This window comes from Takifugu flavidus, chromosome 6 (assembly GCF_003711565.1).
Source record: "Takifugu flavidus isolate HTHZ2018 chromosome 6, ASM371156v2, whole genome shotgun sequence".
NCBI classification, from domain to species: Eukaryota; Metazoa; Chordata; class Actinopteri; order Tetraodontiformes; family Tetraodontidae; genus Takifugu; species Takifugu flavidus.
This window is the reverse complement of record NC_079525.1, coordinates 8,272,075-8,299,514: the sequence shown is the minus strand read 5'-3', so window position 1 is coordinate 8,299,514 and position 27,440 is coordinate 8,272,075. Positions and strand designations below refer to the sequence as shown.

At 45.8% G+C, this 27,440-nt stretch overlaps 3 protein-coding genes across 7 annotated transcripts; 1 reads left to right on the top strand and 2 right to left on the bottom strand.

Annotated features, from left to right (window-relative positions):
- Window positions 1–2,534: 2,534 nt before the first annotated feature.
- polr3f (polymerase (RNA) III (DNA directed) polypeptide F) lies at window positions 2,535–9,578 on the bottom strand. The gene is made up of 9 exons (XM_057036124.1): window positions 9,365–9,578; window positions 4,437–4,554; window positions 4,300–4,367; window positions 4,137–4,204; window positions 3,598–3,710; window positions 3,387–3,530; window positions 3,028–3,135; window positions 2,740–2,931; window positions 2,535–2,672 (listed from the first exon to the last, which is right to left on the bottom strand). The coding sequence occupies exons 1-9, from the start codon at window positions 9,424–9,426 to the stop codon at window positions 2,595–2,597; spliced, it is 951 nt and encodes a 316-aa protein (XP_056892104.1). The 5' UTR covers window positions 9,427–9,578; the 3' UTR covers window positions 2,535–2,594.
- A 1,509-nt stretch (window positions 9,579–11,087) lies between these two features.
- dzank1 (double zinc ribbon and ankyrin repeat domains 1) lies at window positions 11,088–23,835 on the top strand. Of its 5 annotated transcripts, none has more exons than XR_008951043.1 (19): window positions 11,088–11,145; window positions 12,268–12,384; window positions 12,514–12,661; window positions 12,818–12,914; window positions 13,090–13,200; window positions 13,310–13,349; window positions 13,546–13,616; window positions 13,688–13,788; window positions 20,076–20,184; window positions 20,690–20,773; window positions 20,855–20,971; window positions 21,722–21,908; window positions 21,982–22,085; window positions 22,172–22,255; window positions 22,327–22,387; window positions 22,721–22,866; window positions 22,939–23,066; window positions 23,243–23,380; window positions 23,547–23,835. XR_008951043.1 is itself a non-coding variant. In XM_057035962.1 (19 exons), exons 2-19 carry the CDS (start codon window positions 12,276–12,278, stop codon window positions 23,689–23,691), a joined length of 1,917 nt encoding a protein of 638 aa, XP_056891942.1. In that variant the 5' UTR covers window positions 11,088–11,145; window positions 12,268–12,275; the 3' UTR covers window positions 23,692–23,835. The 5 variants fall into 5 exon arrangements, 3 of the variants coding, with proteins under 3 accessions (XP_056891942.1, XP_056891944.1, XP_056891943.1); XR_008951044.1 differs by having other exon boundaries at window positions 22,721–22,831; window positions 23,243–23,317; window positions 23,547–23,698; XM_057035962.1 differs by having other exon boundaries at window positions 23,243–23,317.
- On the bottom strand, window positions 23,748–27,322 carry kat14 (lysine acetyltransferase 14). The gene is made up of 10 exons (XM_057035919.1): window positions 27,064–27,322; window positions 26,860–26,981; window positions 26,664–26,785; window positions 26,391–26,563; window positions 25,889–26,323; window positions 25,202–25,788; window positions 24,777–24,910; window positions 24,519–24,694; window positions 24,261–24,451; window positions 23,748–24,185 (listed from the first exon to the last, which is right to left on the bottom strand). Exons 1-10 carry the CDS (start codon window positions 27,320–27,322, stop codon window positions 24,012–24,014), a joined length of 2,373 nt encoding a protein of 790 aa, XP_056891899.1. The 3' UTR covers window positions 23,748–24,011.
- Between the last annotated feature and the right edge of the window lie 118 nt (window positions 27,323–27,440).

The window sequence follows — 27,440 nt, the reverse complement described above, 5'->3', positions numbered from 1 at the left end:
GAGTGAAGAGGGCACACCATCAACCACGGTCTACATCTTAGAAAGGGGGGTGTGCCAGAATCGTTGACAATCCAGGAACAGCTGAAGAAGAATGACCTCTGCTCACTGCAGACAGTTCTCCTAAACTGATCCCAAACAAAAACCATAAATCATTTGTGGTCATCAATCACAAGATTACACAATAATTCATTCAACCTCAGAGGTTATCTTACAATAAATTCTACTAGCTCCGCAGGAACTGGATATGTCTCCTCTGCAGCAGTTCATGGAACACAGCAACAGCATGTTAACAGGAAGTGCATGTGTCTCCTGTAGTCCAAATACTCTACTTGGTGTTACTGGTTCCTGGAATTCTTCCACATCTCATAAACACAAACACTAGAAAACAACTGGAACCCCAAATAAAATTCAGTTCATGCCGACAGAGCTGCTGTTGTTGGACATCTTGTATGTTCTTGTAGCCGTTAAACACAGAACCTTGGATCGGTCTCGCCCTGACAGATGGACCGTTAACAGCAGAATGCCGTCCAAGAACTGAAAGGTTTAGTTCCTGTGCAGCTGACTCCATAAAACCACCATCATATTTAGCATCTGATTTATCTAGTAATTAGTAATAGTTGCTGAGTAGCAGACCAAACATATTACTGGAACATTGTACTATCTGATGTGTGATAGTTCATTAATTTTCCTTCCAATCCCACTTTTAAAAAATGGTAATTTGGTTACTTACATATTACGTTTTTACACGTATAAAATACTAACACGTACTAATATTGTTAACGTTAATAGCGAATTTGGAAAAAACATGAGGTCATCAGTGTGGGACTTTCTGGGTGGAGAGCTTCTGGCCCAGGGCCCCTTCTGGCCTGAGCTCGGCCCTGCGTGCGTGGCTTCAGAATGCTTTTGAGGGGTTAAATAACGGTCAAAGCTACGTTCTCAGACATGATTCAGACCGTCGCTGTGGGTCCGCGTTCTGGTTCTGGGCCCACCACGGCCTGCTCACCGTCCCGTTACAATTTGGAGGTGGAAGAGGAAGAGGGGGGCGGGGGAGCGTATGTGTGGTTTATTGTCCGCGCGCGCGCGCACACACACACACACACACACTCACTCTCCCCCTCCTGCTCGCGCAGCCACGCCTGTTTTCGCCTCCATGGCGCACCGTTATTATTCCCCATCTTCGGCCGAGACAAATGGCAGCTTGCTGGGCGGAGGGGAAGTACAGAGCAGGCTGTGAACGTACGGTCTGAGGCGCAGCGCGGCCCTGCTACTGAGGCCGGAGGGGCCGGGGGAGAGGAGCCAACCCCCGGGGGAGACCGCCGCCTCACAGAGCGGAGACGATACCAAGATTGTAGGAAAACGGAAGATTAGAATAGCGAACAGAGCACTGGTACCCGAACAGAACCGAGCTGAGACCGAAGAGGAGAAAATTGGCTCACCAGTGGAGAAGAGCAGCGAGGAACCGGAGCTGAGCTGGAAAACAGAGTCTGCAGAGACGCTTCGACACCAAGAGGACGGAGCGCCAGACTGCTGCCGCTGCTGCGGGGGATGATGGGAAAGAATCCGCACTGCTGCCTCTGCCGCCTCCTCCTCCTCCTCCTCCTCCTCAACAAACATTCTCCTGCTTTACTCAGACCACGTGACGCATTAAGGGTCATACCTGCCCACCGTTAGCGACATAACCAACAGGTTCAAGTTCTGCTGCGCTTTAACATTCATTTTTCAGAAATATTTTTATTGTAGCAATTCCAGAAATATGGAGTGAACAGTGAAATAGTTGACTTTTTATTCCTCCTACATAAATCAAAAATAAACCTCGGCCTGTCCTGGTCAAACCTGTGAAGGGATATTTGTCATGTAGGGGGCGCTGCAGGGTAAATGCTGCTTTTGTTTCAGTGTTTGGGTAGACTAGACCCCACCCACTGACAAGAAGCCCCGCACACCCCGACTCCGATCGGTCTTGTCTCACGTTGCTCTATATTGAATCGAACTCAAAACGACACAAGTTCGGCTGCCACACACCAGCACGAATTCAGCCGAATCAGAAGTTCTGACCAAATAACAAGTTTAAGTTTCTAGGAAGGGCTGATGGAACCGGCAGCTGTTTCTGGGGCTCATGGGTAATGCAAGCTTGATTCCACTTAAACTGAAGCCTGTCTGGCTGCTGATGTCAGCGCAGAAGCCGGTAGAGCCTGATGGAGGTTGGTGATGGGAAGCGGACAAACTGATCCTTCAGAGAACAGTCATTAGTACAATGAACCTCAGTCATCCTTTCCAACGGTCAGGGTAAGTTTCTCAGGTTAAAATTTAAGCTCAAACGAGGCTCAACTGGACGGACCATTTCTTTTCCACCATTTGTTTACCTTTTAAAACCAGGTGGACTTCACTCTTTCCTTGTGATTTTAAAAACAACCATTTTAATTTTCTATTCTGAAATTTTACATTAAATGAAAAATTCCAGCATAAATATTCAAATTCTGACAGTGGTTGTTAAAAGTGAGGTTTGAAATTATGTTTCAGGGAGACACAAGACTTCCTGAGGCTGAACTAACTGATTTATTAGAAATGGGCAGAAAAGAGTTGTGGAAAGTGTGATGTCAGAAGTCCAGCCACTCGGTGAGGTAGATACAGGTGGATGGAGAGATTTCACCACCTTCGTGACAGTCGTCAAACACCTGAGGAGAGGAAAGATTACATCAGACCCTCTCTTGGCTTTTGCAACACTCAAGGGTGTGCTGTTACCGGGCAGAGTCCACAAGGTGTCCTAATGAGGCCTGTGGGCTGGATGACAGCGTTGACACCGCGGTACAGCTTCACCTGTCCATCTACACTGCCCACCGTTCCCTCCTTGGCCGCAATGACCGTCATCTCCACCTTCCCATCATAGATCAGTGTGTTAAGGATGGTCTCGATGTCGTCCATAGACAGGTCCACCTACAAATCAGCCAGGAGTGGGCGTGTCAGCAAGGTGCTGAGCCTGTCATGCTAATAAGTAAATCTTAATCAAGGGACATGGCTTCCAAGCATCACCTTACTAATTCCCAGCTCACAGATGTACTTCCACACCTCATGTGAAGTGGCAAAGGAACTGTTCCTCTGGACCATGGGGCTGTGTTTACTGTCCCTGGCTGCTTCAGCCTGAACACATTAGAGATGAACATCTTTGATGGTAAAGCATCTGTGTGGCCGGACCTGCAGCAGCACCCCCTACTGGCGGTCCTGCCACACTACAACCAGAGAGTGACAAGCCACAATCACCAATCACCATCCATCCATCATTATCCCTCTATCCACCGATAAACCAACCACCCATCCTTCCACCGAGCATCATTTATCCATCCATCCACCCATAATCCATTCATCCATCTATCCATCTGATGTTTTCATACTTTACTCTGCAGAAACTTGAAACACTGCTGGTTGAGGACCTCTACAAACTCTGATTCAAAGTCCTGGTCACTGTACCAGGCCCCGCCTGTCACCGAGCGGTCTGGCTGCAGGTTGTACAACATGTACACCTTCTTCTTGGATGCCTGCAGACAAAGATGTACAGCGAATGTGATCTTCAGTCTCCTCATTGATGACTGTTTAGATACTTACAGCCACTGATTTCACAGCTTTAATGAGTTTTTTGCTTTCCAGATTCTTCAGGATTTTATTGATTTCTGTCAGAGGGAGGTTGCTCTTGAAGCGAATGTCTCTGCTCCAGATCCCTGCAGCATGGAATGACATGAAACACATCACTCAAAAGACCATCTGCTGAGAGAGAACAACAATATTCCCCCTGCAGAGCACTTTACCTCTAACAGGAGCTCAACAGAGACCAGGAATTACAGCTGGTGACAAGGCTATGCTGCATGCTATTCTTGCATCAATACATTATTTTAAGTGAAAAATGTAAGCAAGGTATAGACATTCAACTTTTTAAAACTTCATCCAACACATCGTGTTTGGCTCCTGCATCTTTGCTACTTTACTTAAATTATACAAATGACCGTAAAAGTATAGACAGTTATTACAATGTGACACCTCAGAGAGCTCATCCTCTCTAACACAATTCCATACTTATATATCTTCAAAATCATTCCGATGGGTTACATTCGCTTTACTGCCTGGCCTTCTAGCCTTTTTGGTGTCACCTTTGTTTCCTGCATCTTCGATGATCTGATAGACCAGTTTCTCCTGGTTGTCGGATCCTTTCATCTTACTGAAACAACGGAAACTGCCATCAGCATTCATCCGCCAACACCTGAAGCAGACAGCCATGAATAACGTAAAGGCCGGAGGCCTCGGCTACCTTACCTGGTACTCTGCAGATCCTTCATCCTATATAAGAGACCAGAGCTATTCTTCAGCAACTCCAGCTGACCCTGCAACAGGTGGCATCATGAGGATCACATGCAGTACAAACAGGAGCAACTTTTCAAATTGCAACTGACCAATGACAGCAACTTGTTGATAGCCATGGCTCTCTGCTGTGGCTCCAGATGAGGCATGTCATTCTGAATCACCTGGTCTGTGATGCCATGAGGAAACTGTTGACACAGTTCTGTGATCCTACACACACACACACACACACACACACTGAGATTTCCATATCACTCCATGGAACAAACCAAGTGGATGCTCACAGAATCATGTCCAGCTTTAGAAAAGCAATATTTGAATATTCCAGGTGGAACTACCTCCATAGACAAACATAAGTTATTATTCACGTCGGAGCAAACGACACCTGGCTTCGTCAGTCGGAGGTCACCAAAATTAACATAGAGTCGGTGTGCAACTACGCAAAAACAATGTCAGACTCCGTAGCATTCTCTGGTCCCCTCCCCAATCTGGCCAGTGATGAAATGTTTAGTCGCATGTCGTTGCTTCGTCGCTGGCTGTCACGGTGGTGCCCCGAAAACCAGGTGGCCTTTGTAGACAATTGGAGCACTTTTTGGGGAAAACCTGGTCTGATTAGGAGAGACGGTGTCCATCCCACACAGGATGGTGCCTCTCTCATTTCTAGAAACTTGGCCAATTTTATTAGACCCAAAGTCACCTGACAAACCAGGGTCCAGACCAGGATGCAGAGTTGTAGTCTTATACACCTCTCTGCTGCTTCCATAGAACCCTTATCCACCAACAATAATATATTTAATGCTATAGAGGTAGTCTCTGTTCCACAGTTAAAAGTTCACCAAGCACAGAGCAGGGGAGCAGTCAATCACCATAATCTTATTAAAATTAATACCAAAGCACAAGTTGGAGAAACTAAGATCACAATTAAATGTAGACTGTTAAATATTAGATCTCTTTTGTGTAAATCCCTGTTAGTGCACGACCTAAAAACTGAGACCTGGCTTCAAGAGGAGGAGTATGTTAGCTTAAATGAATCTACTCCTCCTACGCATCTTAATTATCATACTCCTCGTGTTACTGGTCGAGGAGGGGGAGTGGCAGCAATCTATCACTCCAAGTTATTAATTAATCCTAGAACAAAATATGGCTCCAGTTCATTTGAAAGCCTGACTCTTGGCATCACCCATCTGAACTGGAAGGCAGAAAAGCCACTTTTGTTTGTAGTTGTATATCGCCCCCTGCTGGACCACATTCAGAGTTCCTATCTGAGTTCTCTGATTTTTTATGTGACTTGGTCCTTAGAACGGACAAAGTCATTATCATTGGAGACTTTAATATCCATGTAGACATTATACCGTATTTTCTGGACTATATGTTGCTCCGGAGTTTAAGTTGCACTAGCCAAAAAATGCATAATAAAGAAGAAAAATAGATATATAAGTCGCATTTTGGGGGAAAATTTATTTGAGACCAAGAACATACTGTACATTTCATCTTGAAAGGCAATTAGCATGGATTAGCAATAGGGTTACGGTATGCTAACGTAACAAATTCAGCTACATGACCCACAACGAACTGAGTACGTGTCTGCTTTGTTAACGTAACATATTAACAGTTACTCAGATAACTATAGCATAAAGAACATCCGAGCAAGTTTACCAAACGATCAAGTCTAACTCCATAGACGAAGCACCGCTTCTTCTTCTGCATCGCTAAAAGAACTCGTTCCTCGAGAACACATGCCTAGAGCGCCATCTTGTGGTTGTCAGTGTGAAAATAACGAACATGTGAAATTCTGTAATAATGTATTTATTTAAGTCGCTCCGGAGTAGAAGTCGCACCCCCTGACAAACTATTAAAAAAGTGCGACTTATGGTCCGGAAAATACGGTAAATGACAGCTTTAGAAATGGCTTCATTTCATTACTTGAGTCAGTTGGTTTCCTCCAGCAGATAAACCAACCAACTCATAGCTTCAACCACACCCAAGATCTAGTTCTGACTTATGGTGTTGAGGTAGAACATGTGTCAGTGTTCCCTCAGAACCCACTCCTGTCAGATCATTCTTTGATCACTTTTACATTTATGATTAAGGATTATTCTATGCTCAGAGCACAGTCTTACTATAGCAGATGTCTTTCAGATAATGCTGTAGCTAAGTTTAAGGAAGCGATCCCTGCGTTGATCCCAGGACCACCGTGTGTTTCCCCAGGGATAAATCATTATAATCTTAGCCCTGCTGAGGTTGACTCTATTGCTGAAGGTGCAGCAGTCTCACTGAGAATCACGCTTGATTCTGTTGCCCCCCTGAAAAAGAAAATAGTAAATCAGAGGAGGTGTGCCCCCTGGTATAATTCACATATCAGGACCCTCAAGCAGAAAGTGCGAAGACAGGAAAGGAAGTGGCATTCTTGTAAAATAGACAGCTATCATATAGCCTGGAAAGACTGTCTATTAGTTTACAAAAAGGCCCTTCGCAAGGCTAGAACAGCTTATTTTTCTTCTTTAATTGAAGAAAACAAGAATAACCCCAGGCTTCTTTTCAGCACTGTGGCCAAATTAACCAAGAGTCACAGTGTTGTAGATCCACGTATCCCTTCTTCCCTTAGTGGTGAAGACTTCATGAGCTTCTTCACTGATAAAGTTCTAACTAACAGCGAAAAAGCTAACCAGGCCATCCCAACAACTGGACCTTCACCAGATGTGCTGACTGTGGGAACATACAGGTTCTCCAACGAGCCCTTAAACTCCTTCAGCCCTATATATTTTTCGGAGGCGTCTTTGCTAATTCAGAAATCCAAGACCACCACGTGTCTTTTAGATCCCATCCCAACACACCTGTTGAAGAACCTGTTTTACCATTGATAGGCAGTTCTATCCTGGACCAGATCAATGGTTCTTTAGTGACAGGTTATGTACCCCGGTCCTACAAGGTGGCGGTGATTAAGCCGTTGCTTAAAAAAACATCACTGGATCCTGATGTATTAGCAAACTATAGGCTGATATCCAACCTTCCTTTTATCTCTAAAGTTCTTGAGAAGGTGGTGGTGACTCAGTTACTGGAGCACCTGCAGAGGAACAGCCTGTTTGAGATGTTTCAGTCAGGCTTTAGAGCTTATCACAGCACAGAAACAGCACTTCTTAAAGTTACTAATGATCTTCTCATAGCTTCAGATCATGGACTGGTCTCTATGCTGGTTCTGCTGGATCTCAGTGCTGCTTTTGATACAGTTGATCACAACATCCTGTTACATGGAACATGTGATTGGGATTAAAGGGACAGCACTAGACTGGTTTAGATCATATTTATCTGATAGATACCAGTTTGCTCATGTCCATGGTGCTCCCTCCTCATACAGTAGGGTTAGCCATGGAGTTCCACAAGGTTCTGTACTTGGACCAATCCTTTTCACGTTGCACATGCTTCCCTTAGGGAACATTATTCGGCAGCATGGAATACATTTTCATTGTTATGCTGATGACACTCAGCTATATTTATCCATGAAACCAGAGGAAACAGAGCAGTTAGTGAAGCTTCAGACCTGTCTTAAAGACATAAAGACCTGGATGTCTTCAAATTTCCTCCTCCTTAACCCAGGAAAAACTGAGGTCATTGCGTTTGGTCCTGAACCTCTCAGGGATCGATTAGATCGCATGATCACTCTAGATGGTATCTCCCTAGCATCTAGTCTCTCTGTGAGGAATCTTGGAGTAACTTTTGATCAAAATCTGTCCTTCAACTCACACATTAAAATAGTCTCTAGAAGTGCCTTTTTTCACCTGAGAAACATTGAAAGATCAGGAAACTACTAACGTGACATGATGCTGAAAAGTTAGTCTATGCATTTGTTACTTTCAGGCTGGACTATTGTAATTCTTTATTATCAGGGTGTCCAAACAACTCTTTAAGAAGCCTCCAGGTGATCTAAAATGCTGCAGCCAGAGTTCTGACAGGTATTGAAAAAAGAGATCACATTACTCCTGTAATGGCGTCTCTTTATAAATTTAGAATAATTTTTAAAACCCTTCTTTTGACCTACAAGGTCCTCAGAAGGCCTAGCTCCATCCTACCTGGAGGAGCTAGTGACACCTTAACAGCCCAATAGACCGCTCCGCTCTCAGAATGCTGGTCTACTTGTGGTTCCCAGAGTCTCTAGGAGTAGAATGGGGAGCCGAGCATTTAGCTACCAGGCCCCCCTGCTATGGAACCAGCTCCCTGTCCAGGTACGGGAGGCCGACTCCATCTCTACTTTTAAAATTAGGCTTAAAACCTACCTCTTTGAAAAAGCTTATTGTTACTAATTCTGTAGTTCCAGTTACTATCATAGACAGACAAATTATCATACTTAGGGGGTCATCTAATCATTAGGTTAACATCTTAGCTATGCTGCTATAGGCCGAGGCTGCCGGGGCCCAGAAACATGACCACCTGACAGGCCTCTGTCTCCCCGGGTCATGGTTTCCTCTCACCTCCTCTCCTCCTCCTCAAGTCGACTAGTGATGCTATTTCTTGTGTAGTTTTTCTGCTCCCCCCTTTCTGTATTTATTTACAGGTATCGCCGCCTTCAGTGCTGCATAATGACCTCCAGCCCCGCTGACCCACTCAACTGGCAGCTTATTCAATATTCAATATAATGTATTTTTGTATGTATTTCTATGCTCTATGCCTATCCTCTCCTCCCCTCCCCATTCTATCCTCTACCTGTCCTCCCCCCTTCTCCTCTCTCTCTACCCAACCGGCCATCAGCAGGAGGGTCCCCCTATATGAGCCTGGTCCTGCTCAAGGTTTCTTCCTGTTAAAGGGGAGTTTTTCCTAACCACTGTTGCTTGTCTGGGGTTAGGCCCTGGGATTCTAGAAAGCGCCTTGAAACAATTTTGATTGTAAAAGACGCTATATAAATAAAGATTAATTGAGATTGATTAATGGTAAACAACACCGATATTCATGGTTTTAAAGCTGTTGCAGTAGCATTAATACTCATTATCACAGGACGGGAGAACTGAATTAACGGGGTGTTTCTAACCTGTTCTCGACCTCAGCGGGGTCTGAAACACTCGTCTCCCTCTTCACTTTCACCTCAGCCATCCTGGCTCTGATGTCTGTTGTCCCGCACGTTGTTACAACTGCTGTTGGCTCCCGTTAGCTCCGTCCGCTCATTTAGCTTTGCTAGCTACTCCGTTAGCATGTTGTCGGCTTTCGGGGTCCTCGGTTATAGGCGTGTCCTGAAAAGTGCCAGTTTTGAAACTTTTAAAATGACGTTCCTCATTTTGAGCTACGTTTGAGCTGAAGTGATGTTTGTAAACATATTTTTATCCTACAGTTGTTTTTGAATTATTTTATGTTAATTTTTTGTGAGAGAAGCTTCTTCTGAGATAGAATCGCTGTCATTATGTGAAGCTGAAACACAAACTACATAAAGCAGCCCTACAGTGTCACCTTAAAAAATTATCTCAGGATAAACAGGAAGTCATGCTCCTGCACAGAACGTTTTTATAATATAATCAAACTCATAGCAGGAAAAAGTTTCCAAATTTCAGGCTCCTGGCTGTATTACTGAAACTGGAAATTTTTTTGTATTTGTATGTATGTATTTGTTTAGTACAAATTTGACCCCGATACCAAAGTTAAAGCTCAAGCCATTAGGTAGAGCACACTCCAAAATTTATTCTGTAAAATACAAATTTTAAAAAGCTGTGAGCTCTTTCTGTGAGCCATCACAGCAAGTGTGCATTTAATGCAAAGAGCCATTTTCATTGCAGTTTGTCACTCTCCATCAGGAATAGGGCACTATAACTTTACTGCTTTTGTTAATGTGACATGTGTCCAAGAAATCCCAATTTTCTGCTAATTTTAAACCAACACACCCAGCCTTGGGAATTACAAATATGATTAAAGATCAAAGAAGCTTTGTCATCTGATCTTACAATGTAAAAAGGTCAAAGGAGCTTTGAGCTTTGCTTCAAAGTAACTTACTGCATTACAACTATGTTAGGTTGTAGTTCCCCTCTTTATTGCTGCAATCAGCTAACTTCAACTAATGCCAGTATCTAGACAGAAATAAATCATTACGGTAAGATGTGGAAAATAAGACACTTGAGTCTCTGCATGAAATACAGGGCGAACAAAGTCTGTGACTCAATCATGGTGTTTCCTTCTGTGCGTATTTTGGGTGTGAAAATAATTTTACAATCTTATCCTCCACTATAATGCAGGGAGGACGGACAAGCTGTCAGGATATAATGTATGTTCTTTAAAGGCTACTGGTGCACCTCATTTGCTGTGTGTGGACAACAGAATTTCCTGGTCATGTAATTGTCCATCTATCTATCATCCATCATCTAACAAAGTCCTCGACATGATAAAAACAGAGCCAAAAATAGAAAGCATTAACAACAAACATAAAACAATAAAATGCAGCCTCTCATAAGCAGCTAAAAATGCAACCGAATGTTTTTAGAAGGCTTTTCAAAACCGGAAATGAGTCAGACTGTTGTGGGGCGTGAGGGTGGAGTACCGGTAGGTCCGACAGGTAAACAGGGGCAATGTGCACGAAGACATTTAAAAACAAATAAACGAATTTTAAAAACAAGTACGAAGCCGAAAAGCAGGAAGCCCATTAAAAGACAAAAAACAATGTTTGGGACAAGAGAGCACAGTCCAACATGGAAGGGATCATACGGAAATGACGCGATGGCGTCACTCAGTGTTGTTTTTGCACAGCCAATAGCGATGTTCCTTATTGAGGCGTTGGCAGCTATGGTGACGCTTCCTCAAACAGTCGCCGTCCGACCTTCAATCAATGGAGTAAGTACCGTTCTCAGCGTTTTAGGTTGTTTATGGGACATGTGCACGGAGGAAAGATGCTTTTATTTCTTTATTCCTTCTGCAGCGTTTAACTAAATAGTAAATGGGTGAGAAAAGATTTAAAATTGTTTAATGTGGCGAGATGAGGAGATGGAAATGTGGAACTGTCTGCAGGTCTTATGAGGGCTTCCTGGTATACGGAAATTTAACCGGAATCCTTTAGATTTTGAAGATGTTATGATTCACTGCGATGATGTGGACACTCAAGGCTTCCACTTCTTTCCCCTTGATTTTAACTCAAGTGTCAACCACATATGTGAACTAGGGGCTGGGAGTAGTTCCAGAGAAACAGGCCAGTGCCTTGGAGAGGAGGGTCTGTTTGAGAGTTGAATGTTGGATTTAGGAGGACCAGTGTAGTTTTCGTCCTGCTGTGGAACAGAGGAACAGAGCTGCAGTGATGGTTGGCCTACACCAGGGCGGCCTGATTCTGTTTACCCTTTATGCCCCTCTGGGACTTGGAGGCGATCCTGCCCCAAGTGGAGGCCTTAAAGTATCTTGGGGTCTTATTGACGAGCATGGGAAGAATGGAGCAAGAGATCGTCAGACGAGTCCATGCAGCATCGAGAGTGATGCGGACCTTGCATTAGTCTTCTGCGGTGAATCAAAAGGCAAAGCTCTTGATATGTTCTGTCCATCACCTGTGGTCACCAGCTGTAGTTAGTGACCGAAAGAAAGAGCTGAAGCAGCTGAAAATGAGTCGGCTGTGTGGACTCTCTCTTAGAGACAGGGCAAGAACATCAGTCATCTGGGAGGGGTTCAGAGGTGGCTTGGGTCGAACTCCTTAAGCCTTCCTGGTGAAGGTTTCTGGGCAGGTCCAACTGGAAGGATGCCTGGGGGAAGACCCAAGATACACTGGAGGGTCTCTCAGCGGACCTGGGTCTGCTTTGGGAAGAGCTGGACAAAGTAGCTGGGGAGACAAAGTCTTGGCTTCTCTGCTTAGGTACTGCCCAGTTAAGCAGTAGAATGTGGATGCATGGATGAACTGTTTGTTTTTAAGCCCTGACCCAAGAGCCATCATGTTTAGGGCCCTAATGATGTCCCCTCTTTCTGTGTGATTGACAGGTGTCACCATGACTGCAGGAGTGGTGTCAGCACCATTCATCATTGCCAACAGCAGCCTCCACACGCATGGTTCCAGGAGAGACATTGATACCGACACACCTGTTTTCATCCAGTCAGGTACAAATCTGGAAACATTGTGGAAAACTGGAAACATTTTCCACCTCCAGCTTCAGATCTTCTCTGAACTGTAGAGTCTGGCAGACAGGTGAGTGTGTTCAGGGGTCAGATGTGTTTTTGCTTCTGCAGATACTCCTGGAGTGCTGATTTTCTACACTCTGGATGGTTCGAAGCCAGATATGGTCCAGTGTGGCTCAGCAGCCAGAGTCAGGAAGTACAGCAAACCTATCCGGCTCCCTGCAGGTCGAGTGACTGTCAGAGCCATCGCTGTTACCAGGTTAGGGTTAAAGCTCCATCAACGCCTACTAATTAAATATTTCACAGCAAGATGGAGGAATGTGTCAAATCCCACATGCAAAAGTCGAATTACCACCAAAATCTACGCAGTCAACAGGTGTTTATGCAGGTCTTAACTCGGCTCTTCTGTCTGCAGTGATGGCAGAGAAAGCTCAATCGTAACCAAGATGTTCATGGTTCAGAATCGAGATTCAAACAAGAAGGGAAAAGATGTCCTGCTGACCAATGAGCAGGTAACCAAACCTCCACCTCAGTCGTCGTGGTCACAATAGGCTGAAGTTACTAAATTGAAAAAAGCTGCAGTTTTTGCTTCGTCACAGTGATGTGTGTTCTGATGTTGCACAAACTCCTGGGAGGAGATGATTACTGAGCATAACATGTTTTAATCTTTCATTCACTGACCTGAAGGCAGAGGTTCAAAAGTCATCAGAAACAAGATCAGAAAAGAGTCCAACTGCATTTGATTCCCGAACGTGCATGCAGCCCTATCAGCCCTCTGTCCCAGCAGAAGCTTTAAATGTTGGTAGTGATGCCCCCTATCTGTAGAGCCTCAATGTTCACTCATGACTTTTAATTAACTGAAGTTTAGAAATGCATCTTCATTCTTCTTCCATCATTGTTGTTTCAGAATCTATGTGAAGAGCCCCCGTATTCTGCTGGATTTTCAGGTTTGTTACCTTTGTGTGGGTCTACCTGTGAAACCTAGTTTTGTATACAGATGTGAGGTTAGCTGGTGTGTTGCTGATGAGCAATCACAGATAGGGGTTCCCAATCGAGTCGTCTGATGATTCAGACACCGGCAGTACAATCGAAACGTGTTCATGTTACTTCTGCGTCATCAGCTCATGTTTTTGTTTCCTTCAGAACTCTGGATGAGGGGAGATGTTTCCTTTAAATCTCTGACTGCTGCTGCCCAAAATGGATCTCAATTCAAGGTAGGCACAGAACCTGAACCTGTTCTTCACTTGGAGAAGAAAGACATGTGTGCTGACCTTTGTTTTTTCAGAATTCTGACCCACTGATGCAGGCAAGCAGGACAAAGATGTCAGGACTCAGCCAGGAATCCAAGTATCTGCAGGACAAAGAGGTCATCACGAACCTCCTGCGGTATGAACTGAGCTGCTGATGAGCACCTGTTCAACATGTGATTAGCTTTCTGTTCACAAACATGATCGTAACACCAAAGCATGCTGGGAAATTTAAGCTGAGGATTCTGAAGGTAGAAAGTGGCCTGAGCTGCCCAGCAGCGGCCCAGAATGGGGATTAGCTCTGTTCTGTGGTCTCAGATCTGGGCTGCCAGGACTGATACTGCCAGGTCCGCATCAGCGTCACTGGTGGTGGTGGTGGCTGTATGATGGCGGTGCAGAAGATGTCACCATTATTGTTACAGATTGGGAACAATTGGATGTCTTGGGTGAGAGTTCTGTTTGGTGTCAAAAGGGTCATCTGCAGTGTTACCTGGGGGATAGTAAGGTGTGTGACAACTGTGACTGTGATTGAGGAGCTGAGGGCAAATTGTTTTTTGTTTCAACATTTGTGCAGTTTTCTGGTTGAAAACTTAATTCTTTCTTGTGGCTGATTGTGCGTATGAGTTATTTTCCGTATTTTCCGGGGAGGGGAGGGGAGGGGAGGGGAGGAGAGGAGAGGAGAGGAGAGGAGAGAGAGGAGAGGAGAGGAGACCAGACCAGACCAGACCAGACCAGACCAGACCAGACCAGACCAGACCAGACCAGACCAGACCAGAGGCCTGTCAGGTGATCCCGGCAGCCTTGGCCTATAACAGCATAGCTAAGATGTGACCTAACGATTAGACGACCCCCTAAGTATGATAATTTGTCTATCTATGACTGGAACTACAGAATTAGTAACAATAAGCTTTTTCAAAGAGGTAGGTTTTAAGTCTGATCTTAAAAGTAGCGATGGAGTCAGCCTCCCGTACCTGGACAGGGAGCTGGTTCCATAGCAGTGGGGCCTGGTAGCTAAATGCTCGGCCCCCCATTCTACTCCTAGAGACTCTGGGAACTACAAGTAGACCAGCATTCTGAGTCTGTTGGGCTGTTAAGGTATCACTAGCTCCTCCGGGTAGGATGGAGCTAGGCCTCTGAGGACCTTGTAGGTCAAAAGAAGGGTTTTGAAAATTATTCTAAATTTAACGGCCAGCCAATGAAGCAACGCCATTACAGGAGTTATGTGATCTCTTTTGTCAATACCTGTCAGAACTCTGGCTGCAGCATTTTGGATCAACTGGAGGCTTCTTAAAGAGTTGTTTGGACACCCTGATAATAAAGAATTACAATAGTCCAGCCTGGAAGTAACAAAAGCATGAATTAACTTTTCAGCATCATGCCGCGTCAGTAGCTTCCTAATCTTTGTAATGTTCCTCAGGTGAAAAAAGGCACTTCTAGAGACTAATTTAATGTGTGAGTTGAAGGACAGATTTTGTTCAAAAGTTACTCCTAGATTCCTCACAGAGAGACTAGATTTTAATGAGATACCATCTAAAGTGATTATATGATCTAATCTATCCCTGAGAGGTTCAGGACCAAACACCATGACCTCAGTTTTTCCTGGGTTAAGGAGGAGGAAATTTGAAGACATCCAGGACTTTATGTCTTTAAGACAGGTCTGGAGCTTCACTAACTTCTCTGTCTCCTCTGGTTTCATGGACAAATAAAGCTGAGTGTCATCAGCATAACAATGAAAATTTATCCCATGCTGCTGAATAATGTTCCCTAAGGGAAGCATGTACAAGGTGAAGAGGATTGGTCCAAGTACAGAACCTTGAGGAACTCCATGGCTAACCCTACTGTATGAGGAGGGAGCACCATGGACATGAGCAAACTGGTATCTATCAGATAAATATGATCTAAACCAGTCTAGTGCTGTCCCTTTAATCCCAATCACATGTTCCATGTAACAGGATGTTGTGATCAACTGTATCAAAAGCAGCACTGAGATCCAGCAGAACCAGCATAGAGACCAGTCCATGATCTGAAGCTATGAGAAGATCATTAGTAACTTTAAGAAGTGCTGTTTCTGTGCTGTGATGAGCTCTAAAGCCTGACTGAAACATCTCAAACAGGCTGTTCCTCTGCAGGTGCTCCAGTAACTGAGTCACCACCACCTTCTCAAGAACTTTAGAGATAAAAGGAAGGTTGGATATCAGCCTATAGTTTGCTAATACATCAGGATCCAGTGATGTTTTTTTTAAGCAACGGCTTAATCACCGCCACCTTGTAGGACCGGGGTACATAACCTGTCACTAAAGAACCATTGATCTGGTCCAGGATAGAACTGCCTATCAATGGTAAAACAGGTTCTTCAACAGGTGTGTTTGGATGGGATCTAAAAGACACGTGGTGGTCTTGGATTTCTGAATTAGCAAAGACGCCTCAGAAAAATATATAGGGCTGAAGGAGTTTAAGGGCTCGTTGGAGAACCTGTATGTTCCCACAGTCAGCACATCTGGTGATGGTCCAGTTGTTGGGATGGCCTAGTTAGCTTTCTCTCTGATAGCTAGAACTTTATCAGTGAAGAAGCTCATGAAGTCTTCACCACTAAGGGAAGAAGGGATATGTGGATCTAAAACACTGTGACTCTTAGTTAATTTGGCCACAGTGCTGAAAAGAAACTTGGGGTTGCTCTTATTTTCCTCAATTAAAGAAGAAAAATAAGCTGTTCTAGCCTTGCGAAGGGCCTTTTTGTAAACTAATAGACAGTCTTTCCAGGCTATATGATAGCTGTCTATTTTACAAGAATGCCACTTCCTTTCCTGTCTTCGCACTTTCTGCTTGAGGGTCCTGATATGTGAATTATACCAGGGGGCACACCTCCTCTGATTTACTATTTTCTTTTTCAGGGGGGCAACAGAATCAAGCGTGATTCTCAGTGAGGTTGCTGCACCTTCTGCGATAGAGTCAACCTCAGCAGGGCTAAGATTATAATGATTTATCCCTGGGGAAACACACGGTGGTCCTGGGATTAGCACAGGGATCGCTTCCTTAAACTTAGCTACAGCATTATCTGAAAGACATCTGCTATAGTAAGACTTTGTTCTGAGCATAGAAGAATCCTTAATCATAAATGTGAAAGTGATCAAAGAATGGTCTGACAGGAGTGGGTTCTGAGGGAACACTGACACATGTTCTACCTCAACACCATAAGTCAGAACTCGATCTAGGGTGTGGTTGAAGTTATGAGTTGGTTGGTTTATCTGCTGGAGCAAACCAACTGACTCAAGTAATGAAATGAAACCATTTCTAAAGCTGTCATTTACAATGTCTACATGGATATTAAAGTCTCCAATGATAATGACTTTGTCCGTTCTAAGGACCAAGTCAGATAAGAAATCAGAGAACTCAGACAGGAACTCTGAATGTGGCCCAGCAGGGGCCGATATACAACTACAAACAGAAGTGGCTTTTCTGCCTTCCAGTTCAGATGGGTGATGCCAAGAGTCAGGCTTTCAAATGAACTGGAGCCATATTTTGTTCTAGGATTAATTAATAACTTGGAGTGATAGATTGCTGCCATTCCCCCTCCTCGACCAGTAACACGAGGAATATGATAATTAAGATGCGTAGGAGGAGTAGATTCATTTAAGCTAACATACTCCTCCTCTTGAAGCCAGGTCTCAGTTTTTAGGTCGTGCACTAACAGGGGACAGGACGGGACGATGACCGAATGTGGTGACAGATCTGGACCCCGGCAGCCTCGGCTTATAGCAGCATAACTAAGATATTGACCTAATAAATAATTAGACGACCCTCTAAATATGATAATTTGTCTGTCTAGGATAATAACTGGAACTACAGAATTACTGTACTATAAGTGTTTTTAAAGAGGAAAGCTTTAAGTCTAATCTTAAAAGTAGAGATAGATTCAGCCTCCCGTACCTGGACAAGGTGCTGGTTCCACAGCAGGGGGGCCTGGTAGCTAAATGCTCGGCCCCCCATTCTACCTTTAGAGACTCTGGGGACCACAAGTAAACCAGCATTCTGAACCAGCAGTCAGAAAAATTATTTAAAATTATTCTAGATTTAATGGGCAGCCAATGAAGAGACGTTAGTACAGGAGTTATTCGATCTCTTTTGTCAATACCTGTCAGACCTCTGTCTGCAGGTCAGAAGAAGAACTTACAAGGGAAGATTATTCACTCCTTACGTACGAATAGCTGCTCCGGAATCTCAGACTCATCAGAGACCAGGAAATAGGCTGCTGGGTTTTATAAGAACCTCTATAGGAGTGAGTGGTCAAGTAATCCAGATGTGCAAGACAGCTTCTTCAGGGGTCTCCCTCAGGTCAGCGAGGACACCAACACGAGGTTGGCAGAAGGGATATCCCTTCAAGAGCTCCACGCTGCCACCTTAAGTTTGCAAAATGGCAGAGTGACGGGGTTGGGTTCATCAGTGACAATGTCACTTTTAATCAGATATTTTGGAACTCTCCAGTTCATCGGTCACACAGACTGGTCTTATTTCCATAGACCAGGAAAAGGCTTTTGACCGGATTGAACACCAGTACCTGTGGCAGACCTTATCTGCCTTTGGATTCAACTCTGTCTTTATAGTTATGGTCTGAACACTCTATAGTGACATTGTGAATGTTCTAAAGATCAATGGTGGCTGAGCGCTCCCATTGAGATCCAGAGAGGGGTGAGGCAAGGCTGTTCTCTCTGGGATCCTATATGCGATAGCCATCGAGCCTCTGTCTTACAAATTGCTAGCCATCGAGCCTCTGTCTTACAAATTGCGACAAAAACTAGTTGGCATAGATCTACACCAGTGACCCGTGCCTTTTAAATTGCCTGTTTATGCTGAAGATCTTATCGTTTTAACCAATTCACAGGAAGAGATTGATGTTTAAACAAACATTATTAATGAATTTGGTTTTATTTCATCAGCCAAGGTGAACTGGGGAAAGAGAGAGGCTCTGATGGCTGGTGGGGGGCTGGGAGGAGGTCTCACACTACTCAGGGGTCTACAGTGGAAGACAGGAGAAATACGGTACCTTGGCGTCTTCCTGGGGGAAGGGGATTTTATGGGGAGAAACTGGGAAGATTCCCTAGAGAAAGTTACAGGTCGGCTGGAGAAGTGGAGGTGGCTTCTCTTGAAGATGTCCTTTAGAGGTCGGACACTCATTGTGAACAATCTGGTCTCTTCCACCCTGTGGCACAAGATGATGTGTGTTGACTCTCCGGCTCCCCTCCGCCCGATTTAGGCGGAATCCCCGTACTGGCTCCAGTAGGAGCCGGTCCTACGGGGGACCAAGTTGGAACTTCCCAGTTGGGCAGGGAAGTCGATGGCCTGGAAGATGGAGACTGCAAGAGCTGTCACACTGGGCCAGGTGGTGGTGTTGATGGGCCCTCAGATCGATGACCCCTCTGGCCTTGCAGCCCAGCTGGGTTTAAGTTCACTGAGGACTGTGCAAAAACTGCTGGAGAACTGGAAAGCCAAGCTCTCCTGCCAAGACCACCTGCTCCTGACCTCATCCACAGCCACTGTGGTAGAGGAGGAACCATTCCCTGCCATTTTACTGGCACCGGATTTTAAAGACTGCTCAGGTCCCCTTTTAAAACCTCGCCATCTGTTTCTATACAGGATGTATCTGGAAAGACGCTGTATAAGATGTTGGTGAAGACCGTGAACAGGCATAGACTGAACCGGAGAGCTGAAATACCCTAGAGAAGGTCCTCTGGCCTGGCTCCAGACTGCAGGCCCCAGTGGAGGTTGCTGTACAAGCCTTCACTCTCTAAGAGACACGCTGACCTCCACTGGAGAGTCCTCCATAGTATCTTCCCAGTAAACTCATTCATATCAGCCATTAATGAAATGGTGGACGACAAGTGCCCTTTTTGTGACAATAGAGAGACAATCTTTTACAGTTTTTTTAAATGTCAGCATCTTTCACCATTGTTTTTATTTCTAAAAGATGTTTTTTCAAGGTGTGGGGAATCTTTTAAGCAGTCTTTTATTCTTGGTTTTAGATACACACGTCATCAGAAGTGCAAGTGTCAGCTTTTAAACTTTTTTTTAGGGCAGGCCAAGATGGCAGTGTATTCAAGACATAGGAAAAAGATAGAAAGGGTTTTTATTGTTGAACCTCTCACCGTGTATATCAATATGATCAAGTCCTGACTCATTGATTTTAATTTTCAAAAGGCAGCTGGAGATCTGGACTCTTTTGAGCAGGTCTGGTGTTTTGATCATGTCCTCTGTCTTCTGGTAGATGACTCTTTGCAGTTGGGAGATGCACTCATATAGATTAGATAATTTATTTATATATTTATTATGAGTGAGTGTTTTTAAAGATCTCAATTGTATGTTCTTTTGTAAGGGTGGCAAATAAAGCTGTTTTCAAAATTCAATTCTCTCTCTCTCCCTCCCTCTCTCTAGGTGTGCTCACTGTCTCAGTGCTCGTCCTTCAGATCAATTCTCTCGGTTCTGTCCAAACTGTGGTGCTGAAGTTTCAGAACAAAGACTTTCCCCTACAGTTGTAGAAGAGGTAAACACAAAGTGTAGCATTTTCAGTGATTTTAGGCATGTGCACCACAACTGCAGACACCTGAGCCTGTGTGACTAGATGCAGACCATACATAGGCATAGAAGAAGAACAAAGAGTAGAAAAAGAATCATAGCAACAATAACTACATTTTTTTTAGCTTTGTAGCTCAGGGTTGCTCTATTGAAGCAGCTCCGCCTCGTCATCTTTGATATTCAATTTTAAAATCCCTGTTGTGTTGAAAATGTTCACTGTTGTGATTGCAAGCTTCTTGATACACGTACGCATGTTTGGCTCATTACTGTCACTGACTGGCCCAGCTGATGTACTGCAACATGTAAGTTGTCCATTTGCAGTTATTGATTTCAATAAATTATCATCTGCACAGGGAACTGTGTTACTCCAACTCTGAAAACATTGTGGAAACAAGATCTCTCTCTCTCTCTCTCTCTCTCTCACTCACACACACACAAACACACAGGTTCTGACTGACTTCATTGCTGTGTAGGAACACCGAGTGTGTAGTTGCTGTGGCAGTGGAAATCCAATCAACATGTCCAGTTGCTTGACCTGTGAGAGTTATATGCAACCAGTAAGAAACCAACACCACACACACACACGCACACAGTAACAACCTTGAGTGTAACATGCAGGTGCTTGTGTGTTGCTGTAGGTGGTGTGCAGCAGCAACACTCTCTCAGGCCTGACAGCAGGTAGGAGGTGGTGCTGCTCCATCTGTAAATGGTTGAACCACCATAAGTCCGGATTCTGCAGCTGCTGTGGCTCAGAGGTGAGTACAGTACAAAAATCAAACACATGTAGAGACATGTGACACGTGTGCTTTTACCTCTCCCATTGGAGACGGTACCCATCATCAGGTACCGGTACTAGCTAAGTTAATCTACTGATGTTAGCGGAACAGGCTAGACATCTGTTGATGATTTTGTCCTAAGCTAGTCAAGAGAGTGAAGCACTGTGGAAAATGTGTCCTTTCAGCCTGTTTGCGCAGCCACATTTGTGGTTTGTTGGCGTTGTGCAGTGAGCGATCAACCTGGTGCTTTACACTGCACAGCCTGTAGTGTTTCCCTGAGAGGGCGGACCCTGCCCACAACAAACAGGGTCCCTACAGCGCCACCTGTTGACAACACCCTCAATAACAACATGGTAATGAGAGCTGACGAGCAGAGATCATTCATGTTAGAAGACTAATTTCCCCCCCCCCCCGTGTCTCCTGAGATCTAAGACTGGTAAAAATGGTTCTTCCTGAGAAAAAACAGATGTGTCTCACCAGCAATAAATGATTACAACACATGGATTTGATGGTTCTCACTGATCTTCATCACCTCGATCAACTGAATAAATTAAAATCAGTGTTTTCATCAGTGATTATGGGCCAAAAGTGAAAATGTGTTCAGGACAATCTAAGGTGAAAGACAAATAATCTCTGCTGGTGCAGGACAGAGTGTTGTTCAAAATACCTTAAAAGAAAAAATTATATTTGAATGAAAAAAAATCAGTTTCCTGCTATGTCACCTGGCAGGCCACTCCCCTATCCGAGTGCACTTGGAATATGGCCACACCCACTGCAGAGAAATCCACACAGACTGTTGGACTATATTACCCATCAGCCACTCAGATGCAGAAGGAGAGAGAGAGGGCGCTATTGCTCAGTCGCCAGTCAGTCGCAGACCGCCATCCCCCAATGACCTCCATCAGCCCAGGAAAAGGTGTAACACTGAGACCGACATCGACACCCTTTGCTGTTCCATGACAGATGCCAGAGTGATTCTGTGTCTGCAGGCTACTGGCAGAGGCAGCTGGACCATGTGTGTGCTCACCTGAGGAGTTACACTCAAAACAACACCCCTTTTAAGGCTCTGTTGGGAGATCCTTGTATGGGCGAGGTGCTCCCACACGAACAAGACATCAAATAAGCCCAGGTATTGACCTGATTCACCTCCTGTCTAATGAGGTGTCCCCTCTCTTCCAGCTGGTTTCAGCTGTTGTTCAGGAGGACCACCAGCATCTCACTCTAACCATGAGCTTTGCATTGGCAGGACAAGGGAAGAAGCAGGTTAGTTCTGCATCTGCCAGATAACTGACCGCAGTCCCAAAACAGCTTAACAAAGGTGCCTTTGTTCTCAGGGGAACGCAGCAGGTGAAGGCGTGGAACCATCAGTGCTGCCTGCAGGTGGCAACAGTCTCCGTAAGAACCGGCTCTGGCTCACTTCCTGTTTATGCTGCATGTTTTTTTGTAATGCTAACCCAGCAGCACCAGCAAGTTTGACCTTAACTTTACCTGGTACCAGATGTGTTTTTGTGGTCCGCCTGCACGTCCCTGCTTTTCCAGTCCCTGCCCTGGGGGTGGACAGTTTGTGTTTTCTCACTGGCAGATTGACATAAATATATGGAAAGTGGAGAATTACTATGTAGACTCCACCCACAGACCATGTAATCATCCTGGTAAATCTACCCAGGCAGATAACTCTGGCAGCCCATGCTAACGAGACACTCACATTTATTTTCGTGTGACTGACAGGAAGTGATCCACTCCCAGCGGGAACCAGATCCTCCACACACAAACAGATGCAAAGCCCTCAGCTGCAAGTGAAGGATGCTCAGCTAATGAAGGAGCTGGGTCCAGGACGAGGTCAGTGCAGCATCGTCCAGCAGCTCCTGGACCAGGTACAGGACGGCCAATCGGCATCCTCATCTCAAACTGCCAATATACCAAGTGCTCTCTTTACGAACCCCCAGGGAGCAGACCCCACCTGTTGCCACAGTAATGACCGCCACGCTCTAGCTGTAGCTGTTCTGAATGGCCACCATCAAGTACTTCCTGTTTTAGTGCAGCAAGGAGCCAACATCGACCAGCAGTCTGGACCGTAAGACCAAGACCTCTACACACGTGCATGCAACAAACAGGGACAGGACATGACCACCTGCTTCTAGAACCTTCTGAGTTTTGCTCACACTAGAACATTCTGCTACTTTCATATATCCTGCGCGAAACACAGGTGAAAGGTCGTCTGAGTCTGAAACAGGTGACTGTCATCCTCAGGATGAAGAACTCGGCTCTGCATGAAGCTGCAGCACTGGGCCCTGAAGGTCTGCAGTGTGCTCAAGTCCTGCTCAGGTGATGCTCTGACTGTGACCCACAAGAGCCGTCATGGCTAAAAATATGCAAAGAGACACAAAGGTGTGAGATAGAGGCAGAGGACAGGAAGTCATAATGAAGCTGCTGTCAATCTTTAACTTTTATGTTCGCCAACATTCAGCCTTCTTCACTGATGACCGACAGATTTGAAGCTCTCATACATTTATTTTGACAGCTCTATGATTTCCTGTTTCTTTATGGCTTCCAGCTGTGGCGCAAAGGTGAGGAGGAAGAACGCTAGTGGTCAGACGGCGTTTGATCTGGCCGTCAACTCAGGCTGCAACAACATGGTAGCGCTGCTGGCTGCTCAGATTGGACTTTCCTTACTGGACAGACTGGCTAAACAAAAATGAAAAGACCTCAGCAGCTGGCTGAGATTTACACCATTTCTACAATCAGATACAGGAGCAGCTGTTATTGCATATCAACCACTTTGGTTGTTGCATTTTATTATTGTGATGCATTCAGCTTCTACAAAATAAAGAAAATCACAAAAATTCTTCCTGATGAATGACAACAGCTGGATTCAAGTACACAAGTACACACGTACACACACACGTACACACACACGTACACACAGATTTCCATGTCACTCCATGGAACAAACCAAGTGGATGCTCACAGAATCATGTCCAGCTTTAGAAAATCTCAAGGCGTAGTCTGTGAAGTGGACTCAGCGCCGGAGGCGTAGGAAGAAGGCGTGCCGACACTCTGTGCTGTCCACAGGATAATATTTATCATAGAAGTCCAGGATGTATTCTTCTGCTTTGAAGCCAAACTTCTGGTAGAGCAGCATGGCTGGGTTACTGGCTGACACGTGCAGCGTCACGTCTTTTCCCATACACGTCTGAAAATAAAACAAAGACCACTGTGTCAACACCCAGCAAGTGTCTGATGGCACAGCCACACCACCTTTTATCACCTGGATGAGATGGTAGATCATGAAAGTGCCGATGCCTGCTCTCCTCCACTCAGGATGGACCAACAAGAAGGAGATGTAGGCCTCATTGTACTTCACATCTGGTACCATGAAACCAAAACCAACCACAACTTTCTTATAGAGGACCACCACACTGAAGTCAGGGTACTGCAGACACTCGGAGAGGTCCACGCCTGCAGCAGGAGCACACGTGATCAGTACGCAGACATGAAGAGCACGGGGATGGCCACGAAACGTTACCTGGCCAGAAGCTGTCCTGACACATGGCGTTGACGGAGGGGACATGGCTAGGGCGCACATAGCAGTAGTCAATGGGGGCACTGGGTTCGGGCAGCCAGTTCGGGTGCTTCCTGTGAGGGTAAGCTCTGATCTCCTCCAACAACCTCAACTTCACCGGACGGCTCTCATAATCCCGTCTGAAGAAAAGACACAGCTACAACAAGTGTGCGAGCAGGAAACACTGCCTGAGTCAAGGGCCAAAGGGAAAATTGCTTTTACCTAATGAAGGGTTTGAGGATGCGGGACGTGTACGGGCTCTTGATGCTCAGGTCCAAACTGTCTTCTGCTCCCATCAAACGGTGCCAGAAAGATGCGGACTGCTGCCGAACACCTATTCTTCTGGGAACACTGGTCTGAATGGACACACGCGTTCAATACGCTTTATTTTCCAGCTCACTAAAGGACAACTTTAATCTGAAGCAATACTGATTGAATCTGTTCAACATCAACTGTTGATCCCTACAGGAGGACCAGAAACAGAACCAGACTGTAACAGTTCAGGGGAGAAGCTGTGATTGGTCCTCACTGTTTCATGTCAGCGATTTGTAGACAAACGTGAAGTTGTTCAAGAGGACAGAGTTGAGTGAAAAGAGCCGCTGAATGACGGACAAACAGGCAGTGAAGGATGGGACATAGCACTGTACCTGGAAGCGATCAAGAATACGCAGTTCCTTGCTGTTGGTGCAGTATTTTCCCAGGATTCCATTCTGTATCTCCACGCCTGCGTTGTGGGCAGCATAGATCCCCCCCACCAGGCTGAGTGTTGTGCTGACAGCCCGGTCCATGTCCAGCAGAGATAGCCCTCTCTGCCTCTTGGCCTGGCGGACCTGCAGCTTGCTGTGGAGCCGTTTGGCCTGTGGGGTGACGGCTAAAGCCAGCGGACAAGCCTCCAGGCGGCACAGCAGCATCTTCTCCTCATAAAGACTGAGCAGCGTCATGTGAGCAGAGTGGCAGGTGGTGCCTGCTTCACTTTCTTTCTCTGCATGCGTGACCCTTCTCCGCTCAGGTCCAGCAGTATCCCCATTGGAGACGACAAGGCCTTGGCACTGTCCCATTGGTTCTTCAAAGTTCTCCTCACACTGGCGGCCTTCATCATCCTCACTCTCTGCCTCACATTTAATGTGACTTGAAGCTACGCAAAGTTTCTTGCGAGCAATAAGACCACTACTGGGTGGAGGGATGTACTCCATCCCTGGGTCAATAATTCCTTCTACTTCCATCTCCTCATCATCTAGAAGAACCAGCACACAAAAGGGACGTCCATTGGTGTTTATGTACAGCTCAGCTGACCAGATCAGTGACAGCGGTGGTGGTCAACAGTGTGGTCTTACCATGGAAGAGGGCCTGGGGGGGCATCGCGTCAGGTATAAGGTCAGCCTCTGACAGCAGGCTGGGCGTTGCCGAATGAGAGGCCGGCGTACCCGGAGCCGAGAAGTCGGGCGAAGGAGATGGTGACGGGCTAGTGAGAGGCGTTCGGTCCGACGAGCTGAGCGAAGAGAAATCAATGACCTCACCTTTCTCCAGCGCTATGTCGGGCCGACGGCTAGTGTTGACCCCACGACCTCCACCCAGTTTGACTGGTGTAGAGGACGAGCTGCGGTCTGTGTAGCTGCCTCCGGCCTCCTTCTGAGCCCGCCGAATATCTTTGGCCTCCTGTGTGCGAGAGCGTTTTTCCTTCAGCTGCATAGCATTCTCCACGGGGTTTCTGGCCCCGCGCTTTCGTAGGCCCTCTACAGTGATGATTGGGTCCAGGACAGGTTTGCAGGCTGCACATGGAAGAAGACCTTCAGTGTCATCTAAACTAAAACATCCTGGATTCCAGCCACATCCCACCTTTAGCCTTTGTTGTTGATTTGTCCACCTCTGGTCTTAGGGTTGGAGGTCGGTTCTGGACCAGCTTCCACCAGCCAGGTTCACCAAACTCCTGCGCTCCTGAGCGAAAGTAAGTGGGACTTCCAACTGACAGACACCCAGCCACTGTGCTCCACCAGGTTGAAGTCTTTTTCCTGTACAGAAAAGAGATCTCCATGGCAACAAAACAACAGGATTTCTGAAAAAATTGGGACAGAGGAACGATTTCGGAGTCAAAAACAGGAGTCCAGTGACCTTGTTCCCAGGAGAAAATTCCAGTGTCGGCCAATAAAGGCACAGATATCTTCTTTCCAGCGAAAGTATCCCTGACGCCCAGTCCCTTCCAGAGACAGGTTGTACATGGCCAACATCACCACCTGAAAGGAAATACCAATACCATCCTTGTCAGAGCAGCTGAAGCTGTCATGCGCAGGACAGCTGTCACTGTTACCTGTTGCCATGTCAGTCTCATCCTTTCAAAGCTCTCCGTGCCATTGTCAGAACAGCTGCAGCAGATGAACTTAAAGAAGTTGTCACCTTTCAAGTAGCTGGGCTGCTCCCCATGAAGCTGGGCTGCTTGACACACACAGAGCGCTGTTACAACACAATGACATGTCTGGCAGCTCTGTCGCCAAGCTGCAAGTGGCTGGCTCACCTGCAGGGATCCAATTGTGGCAGCGGTCGCAGTAGAAAGACATGTCCTCACAGGCCCAGCCTCCGTCTGCATCATCACCCACGTCGCTGGTCAGAGAGTCTCCACTCTGATCGTGTGACAGGTCCAGAGATCCCTGGTCTTCTGACTCCACGATTAGGAGAGTCTCTCCTTCCACCTCGCCCTCCTCCAGACCTTCTGAGGCTGATGTACAGATGGCCTCGTCTTCAGCTGCACCGAGCTGCTCACCACTGCTGTCCATTACACCTGTACAGGAAGCACATCCACACACAGTGACATGTTACCCTCTTGCATGTGGAATGTGTCGTGATGTCAGGATGGTTGACCCTGCCCGGGTTTCTTCGGTGTGTGGGAACATT